This window comes from Quercus lobata, chromosome 2, assembly GCF_001633185.2.
Source record: "Quercus lobata isolate SW786 chromosome 2, ValleyOak3.0 Primary Assembly, whole genome shotgun sequence".
NCBI classification, from domain to species: domain Eukaryota; kingdom Viridiplantae; phylum Streptophyta; class Magnoliopsida; order Fagales; family Fagaceae; genus Quercus; species Quercus lobata.
Window position 1 is genome coordinate 51,104,746 of NC_044905.1, and position 21,495 is coordinate 51,126,240.

Genomic DNA, 21,495 nt, shown 5'->3' on the forward strand with positions numbered 1-21,495 from the left:
GAAAAGGAGTAACCTAGCAGAGAGTACCGGTGTGGTACCGGCCAAACACCCTCCGAAGGTCAAGTTAGAACTATTCTCACTGCTCCAGAGTGCTAGAGAGGGTAAATTATGCGTACCTTAGTTTGTGAGGGTGCTTGAGTTTTTATACTAGTAGAAGGTTGACCTCTTTACCTTGGAGTAGAAGTCCTTTCCTTATAGGAGTCATTTTGAGCGTATTTTACGAGATCTTTTCCTTATGGGGATCCTTTGAATATTATCTAGCGTGGGAAGTAAGTAAACTTATGCCCGGTCCGTCGGCTTCAATTTACCTCCTTCACCTTTGTTATGCCGTCAGCCTTGGAGCCGTCAACCATGAAGTCAGCCGACCCTATGACCGTCAGCTTGTTATGCCGTCAGCCTTGGAGCCGTCAACCATGGAGTCAGCCGACCCTATGCCGTCAGCATGAGCACCGTCTGTTATGCCCAAAGGAAATGTATTAAACCGTCAGTTTTATGTCCGTGTGGTTAGGCTCTCCTTTTATCCTCATCAGTAATTAATCTAGTACTTTTATCTATCATCCTTGTGGCATTGACAGGTACTTAAACTCGCATCAGGTGCAGGCGATTTTTTATTTATTTTTTTAAATTTTATTATTATTTTTATTTTTTATGTAATATGTCTAGGGATATTAAATGTTATCGAATATATATATATATATATATATATATAAAACTAAATTCTATTGAATTTAGCATTTTATCAGAAGAATCTGTTGTGCTCGGAAGCTTTTGGGATAAGGTTTGGAGTGCATTCTTTAAAGGGTAATTGCATAGCAAAGCCCTGAATTTATTAAATCTTGAGATTCTTTTTTTGCCTGATTTTGATTTAGTCCTTTTTTAAGCAGGTTTTGGAGCCAAAATACGAGGTATAATTCACATTAAACTCTAAAATTAATATTAGTGCAATTGAATCTTCATGATTTAATTAAAGTTAAGGTCAAAGTCTGAGGGTTTTAAATAAAATAAAATATTGAATATCTTTATCCCTTGAAAATTTTCTGTTTGAAGTATTAATCTGCTAATATAAAGATAATCAATCCTTTAAAAGATATTATCTTTCTAACTCCTATTTAATCCATGTTTCTTTTCTTTTTTGGCCTCTTGAATCCCTATTTTGATTTCAATTATTGAAGATGAGGGGGAGTTGGACACTTCACTAATGAATTGACATATGGGGATTTATTTATTTATTTATTTTATTTTATTTTTTTCGCATTTAGCATTATTTTTGGAACATTTTAGTTAGTTGTCAACTTTGCAAAACTATTTAGCAAACTAGCATCTCAAGCCTTGAAACTACCCTATCTTCTTTTTCTTCTTCTTCTTCTTCCTCTTCTGTTCTCCAAAGTTCTCCTTCTTCTTCAATCTCTACATCTATTCTCCAAATCTTCTTCATCCTTCTTCTTCTTCTTTCTTCTCCATAGAACTTGAGTCTGAGAGACTCGAGTTTCATGAGGACAAATTGTCTCACATCAGCGTATGCCAGCACTAGAACTTGAGTCTCAAAGGCTCAAGTTTTGTCACTGAACTCGAGTCTCATAGACTCGAGATGCTAGTTTACAAAATAATTTCAAAAACGTGCTTACTAACGAAAATGTTTCAAAAATCATGTTAAATGTAAAATTTCCTCTTACATATGATGTGTTTCAATTGGATGCTAATAAAATATAGTGTTAAACCCACCACACCCACCGGCTCTGGACCCAAAATGACAAAGATCACCCCAAACCAAATCAACAAACACAATTTCCTCAACAACAACAACAACAACAACAACAAAAAACCCAACATTTAACCCTTTTTTTCTCCCCTAAAATTAGGGCTGTAAATGAGCCGAACTTTGTCGAGTAGTGCATATTCAAGTTTGGCTTGTTAGGAAAAATCAAAAACTCGAGCTTGGTTTGAGCTTGTGACAAGCCTAAAAATAGTGTTTGAGCTTGACCTTGTGGGAAAGCTAAAAAGTTTGAGCTTGGCTTGGCTTGATTTGATTAATTAGTCAAGCTAAAATCATGCTTAATATCAAGCTCAAACTCGAGCTCAAGTCAAGTTTTTGAGATTGAGATTTAAAAAAAATTACATTATTAAATACTTAAATCTCTAAAATTAAGAAAAAAGAAAAAGAAAATAGTATACTCATTTTATCATGCATCTAGATCTAGTCTTACTTATGATTAGTTATTATTCAAATTAATAATTTACATAATTAAATTCATTCATTCAGCATTCCTTATCTACAGTTTCAGCAATTGTTCACAATACAATTTTTACATTCACGTTAAATGGTGAAGGATTAGAAAAATACATATTTGTAATTATTATGAATGAGAAAATACTAACATGTTTCATAACTTTACTTTAGATGATTGATATGGAAGGATCATATGTGGCTTACTTAATTATTTATTTATTTTTAAATGTAACTATAGTCTAAAATGGTTCTTGATCAGTTTAAAGGGAAGGAAAAAATTAAGGTAATATAGGTAGTGATCTTATGTTGGCCATGTCATTATTAAGATATGTTTAATGAGTATGTTTAGCTAACACATATAAACTTATAAATGAGTTTATACTTGAATTATTGTGTATTAAGCCTAATAGCTCACAAGCTTGTTCGTGAACAAATTTTTTTGCTTGGGCTCAGCTTGTTTATTAAACAAACCTAAAACTAAGGCTCAAGCTTGGTTTATTTATAAACAAATAAACATAAACAAGATTTTTATCGAGTCAAGCCCGAGTTATTCATAATCGATTTGATTTATTTACAGCCCTACCTAAAATTTACATAAAATTTCATTTTTGTTCTTAAAACTTTAAAAAACTTGTTTTCGTCCCTTAAATTATTGAAAATTCTACATTTTTTGTCTTTAAATTAAAAAAAAAGACTTTTTTTTTTTGTTATCAGTAAATTATTGAATTTTTTCCCTACTTTTTCCTATCGAATAAAGAACCTTAAAATTTTTAAGTAGGAAAAATGTTTTTTTTAAAAAAAAAAAAGAAAAGAAAAAGACAACTCATCTACAGAAAAGTGAGAAAACCTTAAAAAGCAATGTGTTCACAAAGTGATATAAAAAAAGTATAAAAAAACTCCACAAAAGAACAGCAAGAATCAGCAACACGTCTTTTACCCGAAATGAGTTGATAAATGATAAAACCAAACTCTCTCTCCAACACGTAACTGTAACTGGGTCTGGGTCATTGACATTTCTATTCTACAACTTTCCCACCCACCAAATTCAGACACAGTCCAAACAAGACCAATAACAACTCTCTGTCTCACGTTCTTGGCAGTTTCTCTTTTTTCTCTTTCTACACTTCTTCTCTCCCTTTCTTAGCTCCCAAACCCAACTCGTTCTTTTTTTGTTTGTTGTTCTAGTGTTGTCTTGGTCTTTGGCTTAGTTGAAAGCAGAGAGATAATGCCGAATTGGGAGCTCAAGAACTGTTGCCAGCACGACCAAGTCGTGTTCTTGGCCACCATTGGTGTCTTCACCGTTGTAATCCTCGCGGTACGCTTTGTTTTACTCTCTTACATTTTTTTTTTCTTGGCTTAGAGTTTGTTTGATTCTCGAGAAAGGAAAACAGAAAATGTAAAATTGGGTTTGTTATGTATGGTCGTTTTGAAGAACAAACAGCATTGGTCAACTCAGCCAGGTAGTTGTATTGGCCTCAATTGAGGGAGATTTGTTAATGCTCGAGATATTGATTATTTTGACTAAAGCATTGTCATGTAGATTTTGCTAATTAGCATATTGGAAATTGGGTCTAGGTTTAGATGTTTAGAATAGTGGGGTAAAGAGTTATGGCTTTATTTGGTAAATAACTTGGTAAGATTCAAGGCTGATATGATTAGTACTTGGGAAATTGATATTGTAGTGGTGTCTAAGGTAATATTGTTTATAGTTGATCCAAAGAGGAAAAGGGTTGACTCAATTTCAATATGAAATTGAGCAGTGTAAGATTAAGGTTGTTGCAAATGATTTTGAATAAAGTATTGTCGCGGTGATTTTACTAATTAGCATAGTGGAAATTGGGTCTATGTTTGGATGTTTAGAATGGTGGGGATAAAAAGTTATGGCTTTGCTTGGTAAATAATATGATAAGAGAAGGTTGGTATGATTAGTACTTAGAAATTCGATATTGTTGTGGTGTCTAAACTCTAAACTAATATTGTTTATAGTTAATCCAAAGTGGAAAAGGGATCGTCCATCATATCTCTTCTACAGAACTCAAAAGATCTCACCTATTCCTCAACCCAAATTGCCTTTGTCATCAATCAACCTAATACAAGCTTAAACGTACCACAAGCACATCTTACACAAGATTAGGTTAAAAGGAACTCCTTGAGATGACTTTGAGTTTACTTTCAAAAATGTCTTTTAATGTATATTGTAGAAGGGGAAAAAAACTTTCTTTGTTACCATTTTGTTGTAATTTAGTACTAGTTGAAATTAAAAACATCCCCAAAAGACACAAATTTTAACATGTTTTCGCCAACTTCATAACTACATGCACAATCAATGGCAACCAATAGCCAGTATCTATGAAATAAATTACTAAAGTGAACTCTCACTAACCATACTCACAATCATTCACAAACTCAAACCAACCTACATAATCCACACAAACTAATCCAAATCCCAATACACCAAAAACAAACTCTTGATACCAACTTAGAAACAAACTCTTGACTCACATATGGTATCTCCAAAAACTAAACACAACAAAATGTGTATGCTTCAACGTAGGCATCTTTCAGTCACAATAGAACTACCATATTATTCCCCATATGTGATGCAGCGTAGGCGTGTAAAAGCAGAATCTGTAACACACAATTACTATAACTCTTCCACGAAACTTAAGTTCTACAAGAACACTAGGCTAGTAGGCAAAATAATAGAGAAAACCTCTCTAACAAGCTTTTATTAATCAACACATAACAATAACAATCAAGCTCTCTATAAAGAGTATTTATAGGAATAAAATTTCTCCTACTCCTTTTAGGAAAAGATATTATAAAACCTACTTCTACTTAAGCAAAAAAAAGCAATTTAACTAGGAAAAGAAAAAAAATTAAAATCCTAATTCAACTAGGAAAAAGAAAATAACATAAAATATTAAAATATTTTATTCTTCCTTGACCAATCTGCATCAATATGGGATGGTCATCTTGAGCCAAAACTACTGAGCCCTTTATAGTATAGCAAATATAGAAGGCACCAACTCTTATTCATTGGTGGAGAAGGGATACAAAATTACTTCTTTAACAAGCTTGACAAAAAATTATTTTTCCTTCCTCACTCAAAATGAATAACTGAGTCAAATTAGGAATTTGAGAGAATTTCCAACATATTCTATTTGGGTATATGCACTATATTAATCTTGCTGAAAAAATTGTTAATCTTTTTATAGTTCTTATTGAGTTTTAATATGCTGGCCTTTGTTTGATCCACTAGTATTTTGATGAAGAAGTTTTGTTTCCATTGTTATAGCTATGGAGGACAGTACTATTGACGCCCTTTAAGCTCATCACTGTGTTCCTTCATGAAGCAAGTCATGCAGTTGCTTGCATACTCACGTGTGGCCGGGTAAGAAGCTTTTTGTAGAACTTGTTATGCTTTGATCATATGTTCAGATGGCTCGAATGAAACCTTGCATACTTAAATAAGAAATTATATGTTCTCTCAAATCTTAATAAGCATTATGTCTCACCTCTTCCGATCAGATATGAAACCTTGATTTAGAAATATTTTTTAGTACTTAAATTTGATGCAGCCATTGAAGATTAATTTGTTACTACTTCACAACTATGCAAGATTTATTTTACGGTGCTCATGTGTGAAGTCCAATTGAAGTGAAAATTATGTGGTTTTAAAGGTCTTGTTATACTTGTAGGTTAAAACAGTTTTTTAATTTGGGTTTTTATTAAATAAGTTATGGTCAATTTTATATTTACAGGAAATCTATAATTTCTGCAATCCCTGCAAATTATTTTGGTAGTTTAGTTGAGCCTAGAATTTTCTAGGGGGTCCTAAATATCTTAGATTTTACTTTCTTTGAGTCCAAGTTAGTATTTTATTGGGTTTTTAGTTTACTAAACTAGGAATCATAGTAGTACTAGTACAAGAAAGAGTCCTTATATATATAATTGTGATCAATATACTTAAAGAGAGAGAAGTTGATTAATAAAAATATTGAGTGTTTTTGAGGATTTCGGCATATTGGACTTTATGTGTTCTTTTTTCCTTTTTTCTTCTCTCTTTCTTGTGATACTGTTCATGGGTGCTGTTCATGCAACCTGTAAACACAATAAAGTTCTCTCTTTTTCCTCCATGCAACCTCAAGCTCTTTCTTCTACCTACCAAAAATTGTAAATCCCACATGCTTTCTTCTAACAAATAACCATCAAATAACTCATCAAACCATCTTTTAATTCCTATCACAACAACCCCATGACCCTATCTTCAAATTCTTCAAGCCCTAAACCCACCACAACACACATATAGACAAATTCCCTGAAATTGTTGTTAGTTGGAAATTGTGCATTGCTGTGTTGGCTTTAGAGTGATTCTAGGAGTATTATTTATTAGCGGCCTTTGATTCCTAACATAACGAATCTTGATTTTTTGTTTGCCGCTATTTTTATTTTTATTTTTTTTGGATGACGTGGAACCTCACCAAGGCAAGGCCCTTTGGACCCACCTCTTGGGAGTAAACCATGGATACACGACTCCACCTGCCAGAATCGTGTATCAGGTAATGCAGGGCCTTTGTCTGCCTCTAAAAGCCTAAAACTTGTGGCTAACCTTTATAATCTTTACTTGTTCATAATCTAAGCCTAATTTTTTAATTGATAATTAAACACTCATCCAGTGGATTTTGAATGCACTACCTTACTTTGACATGGGGAGGAGGTGCCTTTTGAGTTAGAGCTCATTGGCATTGTCTAAGTACAATTCAAATGGTTAAATTGGATAATTTGTTCACAACTTTAAGCTACATTGAGAGGATTCACCCACTGTTCCCATTGACTCCTGTGTTATACTACGCTTCCTGTTTCTTGGTCAGAGGAAAATTTAATTAAAGATAAAACTAAAATAGACTGAGAAAAGTGGGGAGAGAGTTGACCACCTGCTACTGCTTCATTGTGAGTTTGCTAGGGAGCTGTGTTCTCTAGTTTTCTATTTTTTGGGGGGTGCAATGGGTGATGCCACAAAAAGTGATTGAGTTGTTGGTGTGCTGTAATAGGGGATTTGCCAAATGTGGTTCTGGTGTCATTTGGGGAGCTGTCCCATTATGACTTATGTAGAACATTTGGAAGAAATGTATTGAGTGAGCCTTTGAAGATTTAGAACGAAGCACGACAGAAATGGAGCTCAAGTTGATTCTTTCGCGTGTCCTATTTGATTGAATGGTTGTGTTACCATGCCATTCCTAGTCCACTTTTTTAGATTTTCTCATTTGCTGTAATTTGGTTTGAGGCTGTCAATATCAGTACACATATTGTGTACTGGATGACATCCTGATTCTGACTATAAATTTTTTAAGCCAAAAAAAAGGATAAAAAACTCATCCTATGTTATTACATTGAGTTGCAAAAAGTGAAAAAAAGATGTGCCTCTGCGTTTCCCTCTCTTTATATGTGCTTATATGCATGAAGTTCAGAGTTGTCAGCTAACTGCAGAATGCTTCTAAGTTCTAACTAGGGCCATCAAGTTATGAGTTGTCGACTTTGGTTTCTAAATGCAAACTTTGGCCTTAATATGGTCATTAATGAGACTAAGAATTTAATTCCTTGTCTTGGCTAAAGAAAACAACAGGCCCCTCAGTGGCACTTTGCCTGGCAATCTGCAAACCAAGCTAAACTGTGGAGAACTCAAATAGAAGTCTCAGGCTATGCAAAAGTTGCAGAAAAGAGGCTCCCTTATTGAATTTCCAGTAACAACTCCAAAGCCTCCTATATCCTCTTCATACAAATTGTCTATATTTGTCACCAATGCACTCTTAGGAGTTGTATTCTACCTGCTACCGAGCCTTCCTTTGAACTGGAACCTCTCCTTAAGAGCCAATGCTCCAGCTACAAAGTTTCTTTTTTCAAGTAGTATGCCCTACAATCTTGCATCCTGAGTATTTAATTATGACATATTCCACTAACTTGTGAAATGAATAACTTTTCAGGGACAGAACTGAGGGGAGGGGAGGATAATATATCTTCTAGAAGAAATTGCCCAATATTTTCTTGTGTTCTTTGTAACTTATCAACAATATTTGCAAAGGCAGCTTTATTAATGAAATTACTTCTCCCTTATCATGGTTAAGCGTATCAGCCCTCCATTTTCAAATCTGCTGGCTTCCCTTCGTGAACATCATTTTAAAACCCAGTACCTACTCAGTCTGTAAAAACTTGCCTGTGGGAGCGGCACCCCATCATGGCCTAAAAAACGCAGCTCTATTCCAGGCTTGTACTGTCACTATACCCAATACCCCCCTGCCCTCTTCCATTTCCCCATCCTTTCTTGCTTCATGTGGCAAAGACTAGACCACATGTTCTGTGTCTCAACTTAGATTTCGTTTTCTGTTCTCTGGTGGTCATTGTAGAGTGGTTTATATTCTTGCCAGAGTACCAACACCCATGTGTTCAGCTTTTCTTAATATGACTAAAGTAATTAGCTGTTCTGCTGAAAATACTTATTAAAAAAATAAATTGATAGAGGTTTAAGGAAAATGAATACATGATGATGATATTGCACAGGAAAGGGGTAGTCAGGATAAGATGGGGAATATTCTGATGGTAACAGCTGATAGGGGCTCTTCACCTGGGACACCTCATCACTCAAATATTCCACTCTTCTAGAAAAGTACCACTCATATAGCACAAATGTACAAACAATATTATCTCTCAATAACTCTCTAACACTCCCCCTCAAGCTGGAGCATGTATGTTATATAAACCTCACTTGGAAGAGATAGACTTTTGTTGACTCCTACATAATGCTCTTGTAAAAATATCAGCAAGTTGGTCTTCAAACTTCACAAACGGAGTATCAATGGTCCCACTTGGAATCTTATCCCACAATGGAAATCTACTTCAATGTTCTTAGTCCTTCAAGGAATACAGGATTGGATGCAGTGAATATAGTGGCTTGATTATCTCTAAGATAGTGGAATAGGAGTTGAAACTGTGAAGTCTAATTCTTGAAGAAAGTGGTGTACCAAGTTAGCTCATTAGTGATAGCCAGTAACCTTGTATTTTTCTTCCACACTTGATCGAGCAACTACATTTTACTTCTTACTTCTCCATGTTACAAGATTTCTGCCCAAGAAGGTGCAATACCGTGTTGTGTACCTTCTATCTGAAGGTGATTCGACCTAGTTTGCATTATTGAAGCCTTCCACCCTAAGATGACCATTCTTTTTAAAAAATATACCTTGACTTAGGGCTATCTTCAAATATTTAACAATTTGAATGGCAACATTCCTATGTGAGAGTCTTAGGGCCTGTTTTGTTAGAGAGTTAACAATAGTTTTAGAGTTTAAACATTGAAAACTGTGGCTCCAAAAAAAAAAAAAAAAAAACATGTTTGGTATGAGAGGTTAACAAAGAGCATTTGAGTCATAGTCTATGAAGCATGGGTGCATTTCGGGACTTGGGTGCGGGTGCGGGACTGGACAATTTTTGAAAAAGGTGGGTGCAGGTGCGGCGGGACTCGACGATTAAAAAATTATTAAAAATATTTTTATTTATATTTTTAATATATTGCTAAGCATACTTTTTCACATTATATAAACATATACCAAATTTAAGAGCAATAGTAGAAAATAATTAAAACATGATGTTCATAAATTAAATACAACCCACAAGATTGACAAATCACAATGAGTAATAAGTAATAACTATTAACTAAATAAAACAAAGATTGAAAACTAAGATTCACAAATCACAGATTCACAGATTCACAAATCACAAATCAAATTAAGATTGAAAGCTTTATATCAATACCTAAGTTGAGAATGCGTGAGAGAGAGCTGAAATTTGAATGAAGTGACTAAGTGGCTAAGTGTCTCACAGCCACAGGGGAGACGGAGAGCAGAGACAGAGAGGCAGAGAGCACAGAAAGAGTGAGAGACAAGTGACGGAGTGAGAGAGAGCTGAAGTTTGGTGTTTGGATGAAGTGAGCTGAAGTAGGATTTGTTATTAAGTTCAAACAGTGCGTTTTGCACCTTTTTTTTTTTTTTTTTTTTTTTTTTTTTTTTTTTTTTTTTTTGAGTTTCGGCCTGAATCGGCCATTTCGGTGGTTTCGCCCAATATGTCCAATACGGCCCGAGTCGGCCTGATTTAGCGCAAATCGGCCCAAGTCTGAGCCGCATCGGCGCGAGTCGGCTAAAAAAAAAAAACACGTGGTAGGACGCGGCCCGACGCACGGGCAGCAACGTCCCTCGCGTGTTGCGCCACGTCGGACGCAAATGCGGCTCCTTTGGCGCCGCGTCCATGCTTCTCAGGTCATAGTTCTCAATTTAGAGTTTTTAAACACTATACTTTGAGAACACCTTAAGAGGTGTTTTCAATTTTCAAGTAACAGTTTTGAGTGGTATTATTGTAATTATTTTGAAAACCGTGGGATCCATATGATGTTGATAACAGATAAAATACATTTTTTCTTAAAAATACACTCATACCCAAGGTTGTTAAAATCAGGATTTTACGTAGGATCATAAGAGATGGGTGGGATCGTGGATTGTAGGATCGGATCGTAGATCGTAAAATCTTACATATTTTTATAATTAAAGCAAAAAACACATTGATAATGACTTTGTATGTTGAATAATCACATAAATTGTGAATTTATCCATAAAAAAAAAAAGATTTGCATTATATGATGTAATTTGCATATCATATATCGCTACATCTATACAAACAAAACAAATATATTTACATTTTGATCCAATGTATCTAAAAAGTTCAATAAATGTTTAATTAGCAACCAAATACCAAAATATTTATCAACAATATGGAAATATTTTCCAAGTTCTAAGTTTCAAGTTCCAAGTTTAAAATCCAAAACAAGTTATCAAATAGAAACTAGCTAACTAAAATATAACATCCAAAAGCAAGATTAATATTAAAGTGAAGTAAACATTTAATTATTCTCATTATAAGATTCTTATGACCACCATCCTAATTATCATCAATCATTTTATCATCTATGTAGATATTCTATATTTGTATACTAGAGCTGCAAAAGAGATTAAGATATAACTTCACACTCAACTATTTAAGTTATACTGCTTAGCAACAATTACAGAGTGTGCTCAAAAAAATCAATCAATCAATATACAAATACAAGCATACTAATAAAATTATATATAAGAAAAACATTTTAGTAATATTATAATACAAATTAGTATATTGATTAAACAAATTTAACAATATTATAGCTTAAAATGTAGCAAAGCCAGTATAAATTCTTCATTTAGAAATGATGAAGCTTTTCTTCATTTTTATTACAAGTGAACTAAAAACTAGAAAACGTTTGCTTAGATTAACATAATTTAATAAAAAAAAAACCATACCATCACAACATAGAAAAATAAAAACCTTTGTTTCATCAAAACCAATAATTTATCCCTTAAAAAAAAAAAAAACAAAAACCAAAAACTGATGTTTTGGTAGGATCGGTAAGATCTCATACGATTCTACAATCCTATACAGTCTTATATATGATCCTACCATTTTTACAATTCTAGTGCGATTCTAAACGTTTTGGTGAGCTGGGATCGTAAAATTGTGCGATCTTACGATCCAGATCGCGATTTTGACAACCATGCTCATACCAAACACTCAATTGTGTCACATTTGAAAATATGTTATTAAAAACATGGTACTAAATAAATATATATATATATATATATATTTTTTTTTGCATTATGAGTACTTTAAATATGTTTTTTTACAACACTTTTTAAACCACTATTTTTACATCATTTTGAAAACTAATACCTAAGTTCTCTTACAAAATGGGCCCTTAGGGGTTTTAGAAATTGAGGGTCCATTTGGTAAGAGAGTTTAGGTATTGGTATTCAAAATGATGTAAAAACTTTGGTTTAAAAATATTGTGAAAACATGTATTTAAAATACTTATAATGCAAAAAAATAAAAGTGTTTGGTACTATATTTCTAATAACATATTTTCAAATGTGACACAATTGAGTGTTTGGTATGAGTGTGTTTTTAAGAAAAAATGTGTTTTATATGTTGTCAACATCATGTGGGTCCCATGGTTTCCAAAATAATTACAACAATGCCACTTAAAGCTATTACTTGAAAACACTTCTTGAGGGGTTCTTGAAATACAATGTTTAAACACTCTAAATTGCTTCAAACACTCTTACCAAACGCTTTCTTTTTTTTTTTTGGGTCCACAATTTTCAGCACTTAAAACACTTAAAATTGTGGTTTAAACTCCCTTACCAAATGGGCCTTGAGTCCTTGACTCACCACACTAATTGCATATGAGATATATGGTCTTGTGATGGTGAGATAGTTGAGCTTCCCAACCATTTAACAGTATCAACTAGGATCTAGGATATGAAACGAGGCCTTCTTTTCACAAGAGTTTTTTATTAGGATCAATAGGAGTGACAATAGGACGAGAACCCAGAAGTCCTATTTCCTTGAGAATATCAAGTACATACTTCCTTTGAGATAAGTTAATGTGTTGTCTAGGCCTTGCAAAACTTCAATCCCCAATAAATACGAAGTTTGTGAAGGGACTTGGTATAAAGTGTGGTTGCAAGAATAGTTTCAATCCAATGATGCCTTCAGAGTCATCTCTAGTAATTACTATTTAATCCACATAAAACACAAGTAATATGTATCCAACATCAGTGTTTAAGTGGAATAGAAAATGATTTGTCTAACAATGGCGGAAACTATTTATCAAAAATAAAAAACAATGGTGGAAACCAAAATTTGTAACAACTTTAGAAAACTTCCAAAATCATGCTCTCGGTGACTGCTTGAGACCATATAATGTTTTCTTCAACTTGTAAACACTGCCTTGATTCTCCCTCTGAGGAACAAACTGAGCTGGTTGCTTCATATATACTTCTTCAAGGAGGTCACCATAGAGAAAGGCATTCTTTACACCACCTTTTTACCATTTTGGCAACTCTTCTATTTTTATTTATTTATTTTACAAGTCTACATATTGGTGGCTTGTCTTGGATCAAAATCTTAAATTTTATTATCCATGAAGTTCATGCTGCTTGTTTTAAAAAATATGGACAGGGAATTCTGTATGACTCTATACATTCAAATTTTACAAAGGTTTTTGCACCTTGTAATGATGATTGCTCAGTTTGAAGTACAAATGACTGATTTTTAAGGCCAAGTTTTAAAAGAACTCTTGATGCTATTGCATGCCACTTGAAATATACTGATGCAGCGTAGGCGTGTAGAAGCAGAATCTGTAACACACAATTACTACAACTCTTCCACGAAACCTAAGTTCTATAAGAATATTAGGCTAGTAGGCAAAATAATAGAGAAAACCTCTCTAACAAGCTTTTATTAATCAACACATAACAATAATCAACCTCTCTATAAAGAGTATTTATAGGAATAGAATTTCTCCTACTCCTTTTAGGAAAAGACATAATAAACCTACGTTTACTTGAAAAAGGAAAAACAATTTAACTTGAAAAAGAAAAACAATTAAAACCCTAATTCAACTATGAAAAAAGAAAACAACGTAAAATATTAAAATATTTTATTCTTCCTTAACGTATCTGCATCATATACTTCCCTGCTTTTTGCGATGGTTTATGCTCAATCATATATTTGTCATCTAATTCAATATACAGGTGGAGGGGATCAAGGTTCATGCAAATGAAGGTGGAGTAACACAAACACGTGGTGGGATATATTGGGTGATCTTACCTGCAGGATGTAATACTTTTCTCCCTGAAAACCTCATTTCTCATTCCAAAGCATTCTTATTCTTCCTAGTTCCTACTATGTTGATTGGACATGGATATGAGACATTGATAGGGATTGAAGTAAAGGGTCAGTGTGAATGTGTGCGTGTGAGTGATAAGTACACATGCATACATTTGAATCTTTTTCTCTCTCCTCTTTTTGAACCTCACTTTGTCCACTTTAAATTCAAATGCAGAGTTGTGGACCTTTTAGGTTTTGCTGCACATTTGTTCAATTGTATGTCACTACATCTGATCTAACCTACAGGGGGTATGGTTTCATTAAAGAAAGAAATTGGAAGAGAAAAAAAAAAGGGGAGGAAGAGAGATGTCAGCCTAACAAGTAGGTTTAAGGGAGTGAAAATTAGAAAGGAAAAAAAAGTGGGGCTGGACAAACAGAGGAAACAAGCTCAAAATAATTTCTTAGCACAAAATTTGTGATCTTACTAAGAGCTGTAATTTGAGCCCTCATAATATGGGCTTCTTTCCAACTGAGGACACATTCAAGCACACTTTACAACATTTTCATTTAAGAGATTAAAATTATTGTCAAATTCCCTGGAATGGCTCAAAAAATCTGATTTCAATCCACATGGAAAATTTCAAACAAGATGTCATTACAGAATATTCCCTAAAGAGTTAATAAGTCCTTTCCTACATCTTTTTTCTCTTCCTTTAAAATTCCAAATATTTAGCATGAATAGTGATAGGGTGTAATACTAAGGTACCATACCAGAAATTTAAACTTAATCACCCTCCAGTTATATCACCATCTAAAATGTCGTATGGCAAGGAACATCACCCCTTTATGGAAGTGCTTGTAGTGATAAGTTTTCATGCATTCATAGCTGTCAAAGAGACACCATGAAGACTCAAACATTAGATTTTATTATTAACATGATGGGCCTGTGCTGCCTCTTTTATATCCTCTTCTGATTGTGTGGTCTTCAATTTGATATGACTCATATGAACTCTTGGTGACAACCATAGTCTGTATAATTGCTTTTATCTGTTTTTTTTTTTTCTTTTTTCTTTTTTGTCTTCCAGATCTTGGGTCATCATTCTGGGGAATGGCCTTGATACTCGCATCTACAAATATCTTGACTGCTAGAATTGCTGCTGGTTGTCTTATATTGGCTCTGCTGGTTGTGCTCTTTATTGCTAAAAATGTAAGACAGTTATAAATGCAGATGTAACTCCTGGATATATCTAGGGTTCCATTCAACCATACACTATATAAGTCCTGGATAATTGTATTCTACTGTTTGTTAGTAATTTTTTTCCCGTTCTTTTCATTTTCCTTAAATAGACCTGTAAAGATTTTAATTTCTGTACTCTTACTTGCTGTTGCTGTTGTTCAACAGTGGACACTTCGAGGGCTTTGTATTGGTGAGTACCTTAATGATCTTTCTAGGAGGATTTAATTTAATGATATCTGCAGGCTTCTATGCTCACATTTTTACATTTATTAACTGAATATCCCAGGATTCATTATTTTCCTTGCTATAATATGGCTTCTGCAAGAAAAAACAACAGTCCATATTCTTCGCTATGCAATTCTCTTCATTGGTATACTCTTATCCTCTCATATTTTTACTTTCTAAAAATGAAATTGTCCCTAATTAATATCTTTTATTTTTTTGGGTGGATGGACAAGAGTGGCTTACTTCTAATTTGGCATATTGCAGGTGTCATGAACAGTTTGTTTTCTGTTTATGGTATATTCATTTACTCTTCTTTAGTAAATCAAATGCTGTTATTTGAATTTCAAATGTCATATAATATGAATCTTGTTGGCTCAGATATTTATGATGATCTAATATCTCGAAGAGTCAACTCCAGTGATGCTGAGAAGTTTGCAGAAGTTTGCCCATGCCCGTGTAATGGGGTTGCATGGGGAGTAATTTGGTAATTTTTTTTAGCATAAAAGGGAAAGAGCATGGATCATTATCTCTCAGGGATCATTGTCTGGGATGCACAAGTAATCTTGATTAAATGTTAATATTTTATTCTCAGTTTCTTATTTTTATGAGTTCTATTTGCAGGGGAATGATATCATTTATATTTCTTTGTTTATCCATGTATCTTGGACTCGTCATCTTATCATGAGGTACAACCTGCTTCTGATGCTATCTGATTTTTAAATATGTACATGTATAATTAGGCACAGACTGCATACTCTCATGGAAATAAATTAAATGTACTTGCATTGCATTTGAAGGCACAAATCCGTAATTTAAAATGTAGTCAATGGAAACAAAATAAGATGATCAGAAATACTGCAGACTAAGCCCATGCTAAAAAGTTGCAAGCAATTTTTCGTCTGTTGAAAAATTATAAAAAAGAGAACTTTAAAATGCTATGAAAATTAAGTGGGCAAAATTTCAATGCTATATAGAAACATGATTATTGATGAGTTCTCAAGGATTGCCTTAAAGCTACACTCGTGGTCCTGAGATAGATGAGGTGCTTTACTTTTTGGATTGTTCCAAAATATCTGAGTTTTACCAAAAATGAAAAACATTTAGCCATTTAACTTCTAATGTTCATTTCTTTTGATAGTTGAAGAAAAAAGAAGTAAAAATGCTTGCATCTTTTTTCAAAATTGAATCCACTTTTCTTGGCCATTTAAGAGTAGTTTAGGAAGATTGTTACAATTATTTCGTTAAATTTGTGGTATCGATAAACTCTCATCTATTTTGATATGGAGGGAGTACTCATTATGTATCTTCGTAATATGTATCACAGGTGATGCATGGCACCTCCCTTATTATCAATATATCTATAGCATTGATTTCAGCAGTGCAATTATTATCCTGGATAAAAATTTGCTCTAAACTAATTTGATTTAGCTGATCTGATTTTGAAACAGTCATGTTTTTGTTAATTAACTGTCGTATGCAAAAATTAATATTCTGTTAGTATACGTGGTAGTCCTTTTTTTTTTGGGTGCTAATTATGGAGGTGGGAAAGAGCATGATTTTGAATAGGATAGAATGGTGGAGAAGGATACATGTGAATGACCCCTGATTAATTTGTTGAAGATCCATAGCCAATCCCATAGTTTTGCAACAACACTGTTGTTGTTTTGGTTTGTATTGTTAATCATCTTATTTTGAAATTAATAGTGTTCCTGATAAAAAGTGAATTGTTGAGATTAAAACTAGAGTAAAGTATAAGTATTTTAATTATGATACTGCACATGATTTTATGTCTAGCTTGCTTTAGGCATTTCGCCATTCCTATTCTTAGATTTTTGGTTTACAGGATGATATTGGATGTCCCTTCACATGTGATGTAGCAATGGTAATCTGCTTTTTTTCTTTTTGTTTCTGATTCCTATCTATATTTGAAATATTGTAACAAAGACAACCTATATGTAAGAGTGATTGACTAAATGGGTCAACTCAAACACAATTAATTTAATGTTGTTAAAACCCCTCAACCCTAACATGAAATTGACACATTTGACTCACTTAGGAATCATGTTGAAGTGGGTTGATCTGCTTTAACACGAACCCTATTTACACTAAATAAAAACTTACAAAAAATTATGTGGTGTTTGTGTTGCATACACGATTCATATCAAACACTATCACCCTTATGCAAAGCAACTTAAAGCTGGTGGAAAACATAAGTTGTGCAGACCCTACTAACCCTTCTTTGTGCAATAAATGGGATGTGTTTAAGTTATACAGTGGCAGACTATAGCTGATTTAAAATCATGTTGAATTTGATGCTTATTCTTATTGAAAAGTTGATTTGGGAAATTGACATGTTTTATTTGCTTATCATCTACTTTTTCCAGGTTCAGAGACTCCGGTTGAAATTCTTCTTGATATTGAAAAGAACACCAGCAGTTTCGAAAAATTTTTCAATTCTTTGATGGTTGTGTATACTATTTGTAAACCATCACTTCTTGATTCATTTGATACTCTGAGAGCGTGGCCTTGCCACTCCTGCTTCCATGGCTTTATTCTTTTAACCCTTATTTTGGTGAGGGTCATATTTATGTATATGATAGTTCTTTAAAGGAGGAAATATACAGGTGTTTTACATAGGCGGAAAAGTTATAGAACCAAATGACATATGGTTCAACTGATCTAAAATTCAAACTTCTATTTTCGCAAAAATAAAAATTCAAACTACTATGATATAGTCAGGCTTGTATGCAGTGCCGTGTGGTCGGTTTTGAGGAGGTTTTTTGCACCACACCTATAGGATGCAGTTTCACCTCATGCTTAATTGCACCTCACTTCTAGAGGATAAGAATTGGTTTAATCTTAGCGGCTCGTTACTGTTAGTTTGGTTATATGGGTTGGCTTCTTTAAAAAAATTTCTAAATTTTGGGCTATTGGGCCTCTAGGAAAGGCATTTTGAGCCCATTTTGACTTTTTTCTTTTTACTGTATCTTTCTTTACAAAGGGCTTATTTTTTAAAGCCATTTGGGCTTTTTTTCCTTAATAGTTGGGTTATTCTTTATGCATGTTGGGCTTAACATTAAATCCTTATAAAAATATGATTTATAAATAATATGAATTATAAAATCTGAAACACAGTAAAATATATGAATCATAGAATCTCAAAATCTCAACATGTCAAACATGAAAATAAAATCTTGTCACATTAAACACTATAAATGTCACATTAAACACTATAAATGCCAACTTGTCAAATTAAACAGGGAAAATGGGCTTTTGCTCTTATTTTTAAAAATATTCTGTAAATTGTCCATGTTTTAAAACTATTAAGCATGGTGTCTCTATTTTGAAACTCGATTTCGAGTTTCCCATAGAACTCAATTTTATGATTATCGAGTTCTAGGTAAGTTTTTGCCATGCCGAAAGAGCACCCATCAGATGGTTGAAACTTACTTAGAACTCGATTTTCTAAAAATCGAGTTCCCTAGGTAAGTTTTTGCCATGCTAGAGGAGCACCCGTCAAATGATTAAAACTTACTTAGAACTCGATTTTTAGAAAATCAAGGTAAGGACACAGTGCACTATAGTTTCAAAACAGGGACATTGTGTTAGATATTTTAAAAAGTAAGGGCAAAAGCCCATTTTCTCCCAAATTAAACACACTAAACATATCACTCCTTTCTTTCTTTCTTTTTGTTTTTTTGTTTTTTCCTCGTATTGTGACTAGACCAGCTATTGTTTGGAAGTTTCCATTATCACCCTTCTTGCCACGAGCTTTACCTTGTAATAAGTTATTTTGTTTATCAATGTACTTCGATCTTTTACCTGAAAAAAAAATATAAAATAAAATAAAATCTCAACCTATCACAACATTCCAAATCATATACACAATGACAAAGTATTAAGTTCCAACCATAATAAGACTAATCTTAACCTATTAAATAAAATACACTAACACACATTAATAAAACTCAACCTATCACAACATTCCAAATCAAAATACACGATGATAAAGTATCAAGTTTCAATCGTAGTAAGATTGATATATCGAATATACAAGTACTACTCATTCTATCAAATGAGTGAATTCCAGCAAGGTAGCAACACTAACATTAGTATTTCTAGCAGTCTTCTAGTAATATCATATATAAACAGTAGCACAATCATAGGGAGGAGTAGTAGAGTAGCACTACAAAGGAGTCAAGTAGTGCTTAAGAAGCATTACACAGTATACAAAATGGATGTAGGACCAGAATATACAATTGGTACACTACACATTACAAAATTTTCACCAAGAAAATAGGAGGCAGTCTAGTCTTCTAAGACTAATAGTCTAATAATTTGCAAGTGTGTTCAGTGCTTGTGTGATTGTGTTGTCACTTGGGTGCACTAGTAAACCAAAAAAAAAAAAAAAAAGGTGAGAGAACTAAACAAAAATAGAAGCATCAGGCTAGCAGCTAGTAACCAACAGGTCAACAGATAGCATAAACCCAAGTACCTAACCATTCCCAATCTGGTCCTCTCCATGATTAAGTCAACAACATATCTACAAAAATTCTCTACAGTTGGCTTCTCCAACTCCAAGTCATCATGTACAAAAAAAACCTTCATCCCTACAAAGTTAATCCCAAAAAAATAATGATAAGTAGAAAATACTCTCTCCGTCCCAAATTGTTTGGTCTATATTCCATTTTGGGATGTCCCAAAATTATGTCTTGTTTGAAAAGTCAAATATCATTAATTTATTAACATTCCCTTTATGCTCTTAATTTATTTGTGGGAGCCTTTTTTTAATTTAAAAAAATTAAAAACCTAAATTTTGAAATCCACTATACATGCCATCTTCATGAATTGGGCTCAAATGACCCACACCATCTTCACTTCAAGAGGGGGATTCATGGTCCACATTTCCTCTTTATCAATTGGGCTTATATTCCACGACATCATCAACATCAATACACGGATTGGGCTCAAGTGATGAATCAAAGCTCACAGCCCATATTATCTTTCTCATATTCAAGAAAAGCGGCTTCTCCAATAAAAGTCCATATTTACACAAATTGACGACAAAGTCCAAGGTACGTCATCTCATCTTCGGCTTATGATCCAATCTCATGAGTTTCTTTAGGGAAACTTTGTGAGTCGTGGTTTGAAGGGCCTAGAGGCATGTTCAGTAAAGCCCCCACCTTTTAAAGTTGATAAAAGAAACATGTTGTTTGGCGTGTTTTCTCCAACTCTTTAAACTTTGACGAGTTAGTGTGTAGTGGGTAACATGTGGTAAGCCTCTCTTATCACATAACACTTAAAATGATAAAACTCCCCATTACTCTTTTCCTAAAACTTAATATTCATCATATAACAACTATTCAAAAACTCTAGCCATCTAAATGCTATTCAAATAACTATTCATTCAATCTCCAACTGTTACTATACAAATTTGAAAACCTAATCATATTATTCTACATAAATTATAATACTTTTTTCAGGTAGAATCCAACTCAAACACATGGCTAAATCTGATTAGCTATCTTTAATCTTCAAATATAAAATATTCATAATATCTTTAATACACAGCTACCATTTGCCATAATCAGGTGAAATATTCCCTCGCTAGTTGCCAGAGTAGAACATTAAATGCTCTTCTTGCTCACCAAGATTAAGTCACAATACAATGAAACCTTGACTAGATCTCTAAAGTTTCATTAACTATGAATCAATCATTCTACTACTTAATAAAAATGTATTGTAATAGAATCTTGCATCAAAAATATAAATACCCAAAAGATGAAACATTTTTAGTAGAACACCAACAGTGTGTTCAGTATTTGACACTTGGCTGAAAGTGACATTAACAGGCATTTAATACTCAATACTAGTAGCCAGATGCTGTACATAACACCACTAAGGCATGAGGGAATGTGTAAGTGGTTGAATTTGGACTTTACACGTGGAGCAGCTATGAGGCAAGGGAGAGTAGGTGATGGCTAAGAGATTTTTGTCTTGGTCAGTGCTAAAAGCGTGATTGCCTTGGGAAGGAAGTAAGATTTACACTTGACATGGTACT

At 33.5% G+C, this 21,495-nt stretch overlaps 1 protein-coding gene across 2 annotated transcripts; it reads left to right on the top strand.

Annotated features, from left to right (window-relative positions):
* The first annotated feature begins 3,147 nt into the window (after positions 1 to 3,147).
* Positions 3,148 to 18,070, top strand: LOC115975782. Of its 2 annotated transcripts, XM_031096757.1 has the most exons (11): positions 3,148 to 3,542; positions 5,526 to 5,621; positions 13,897 to 13,981; positions 15,058 to 15,179; positions 15,375 to 15,399; positions 15,496 to 15,579; positions 15,699 to 15,728; positions 15,813 to 15,918; positions 16,056 to 16,120; positions 17,278 to 17,316; positions 17,819 to 18,070. In XM_031096757.1, the coding sequence occupies exons 1-9, from the start codon at positions 3,453 to 3,455 to the stop codon at positions 16,117 to 16,119; spliced, it is 702 nt and encodes a 233-aa protein (XP_030952617.1). In that variant the 5' UTR covers positions 3,148 to 3,452; the 3' UTR covers position 16,120; positions 17,278 to 17,316; positions 17,819 to 18,070. The 2 variants fall into 2 exon arrangements, with proteins under 2 accessions (XP_030952617.1, XP_030952616.1); XM_031096756.1 differs by lacking the exon at positions 17,278 to 17,316.
* The last annotated feature ends 3,425 nt before the right edge of the window (positions 18,071 to 21,495 follow it).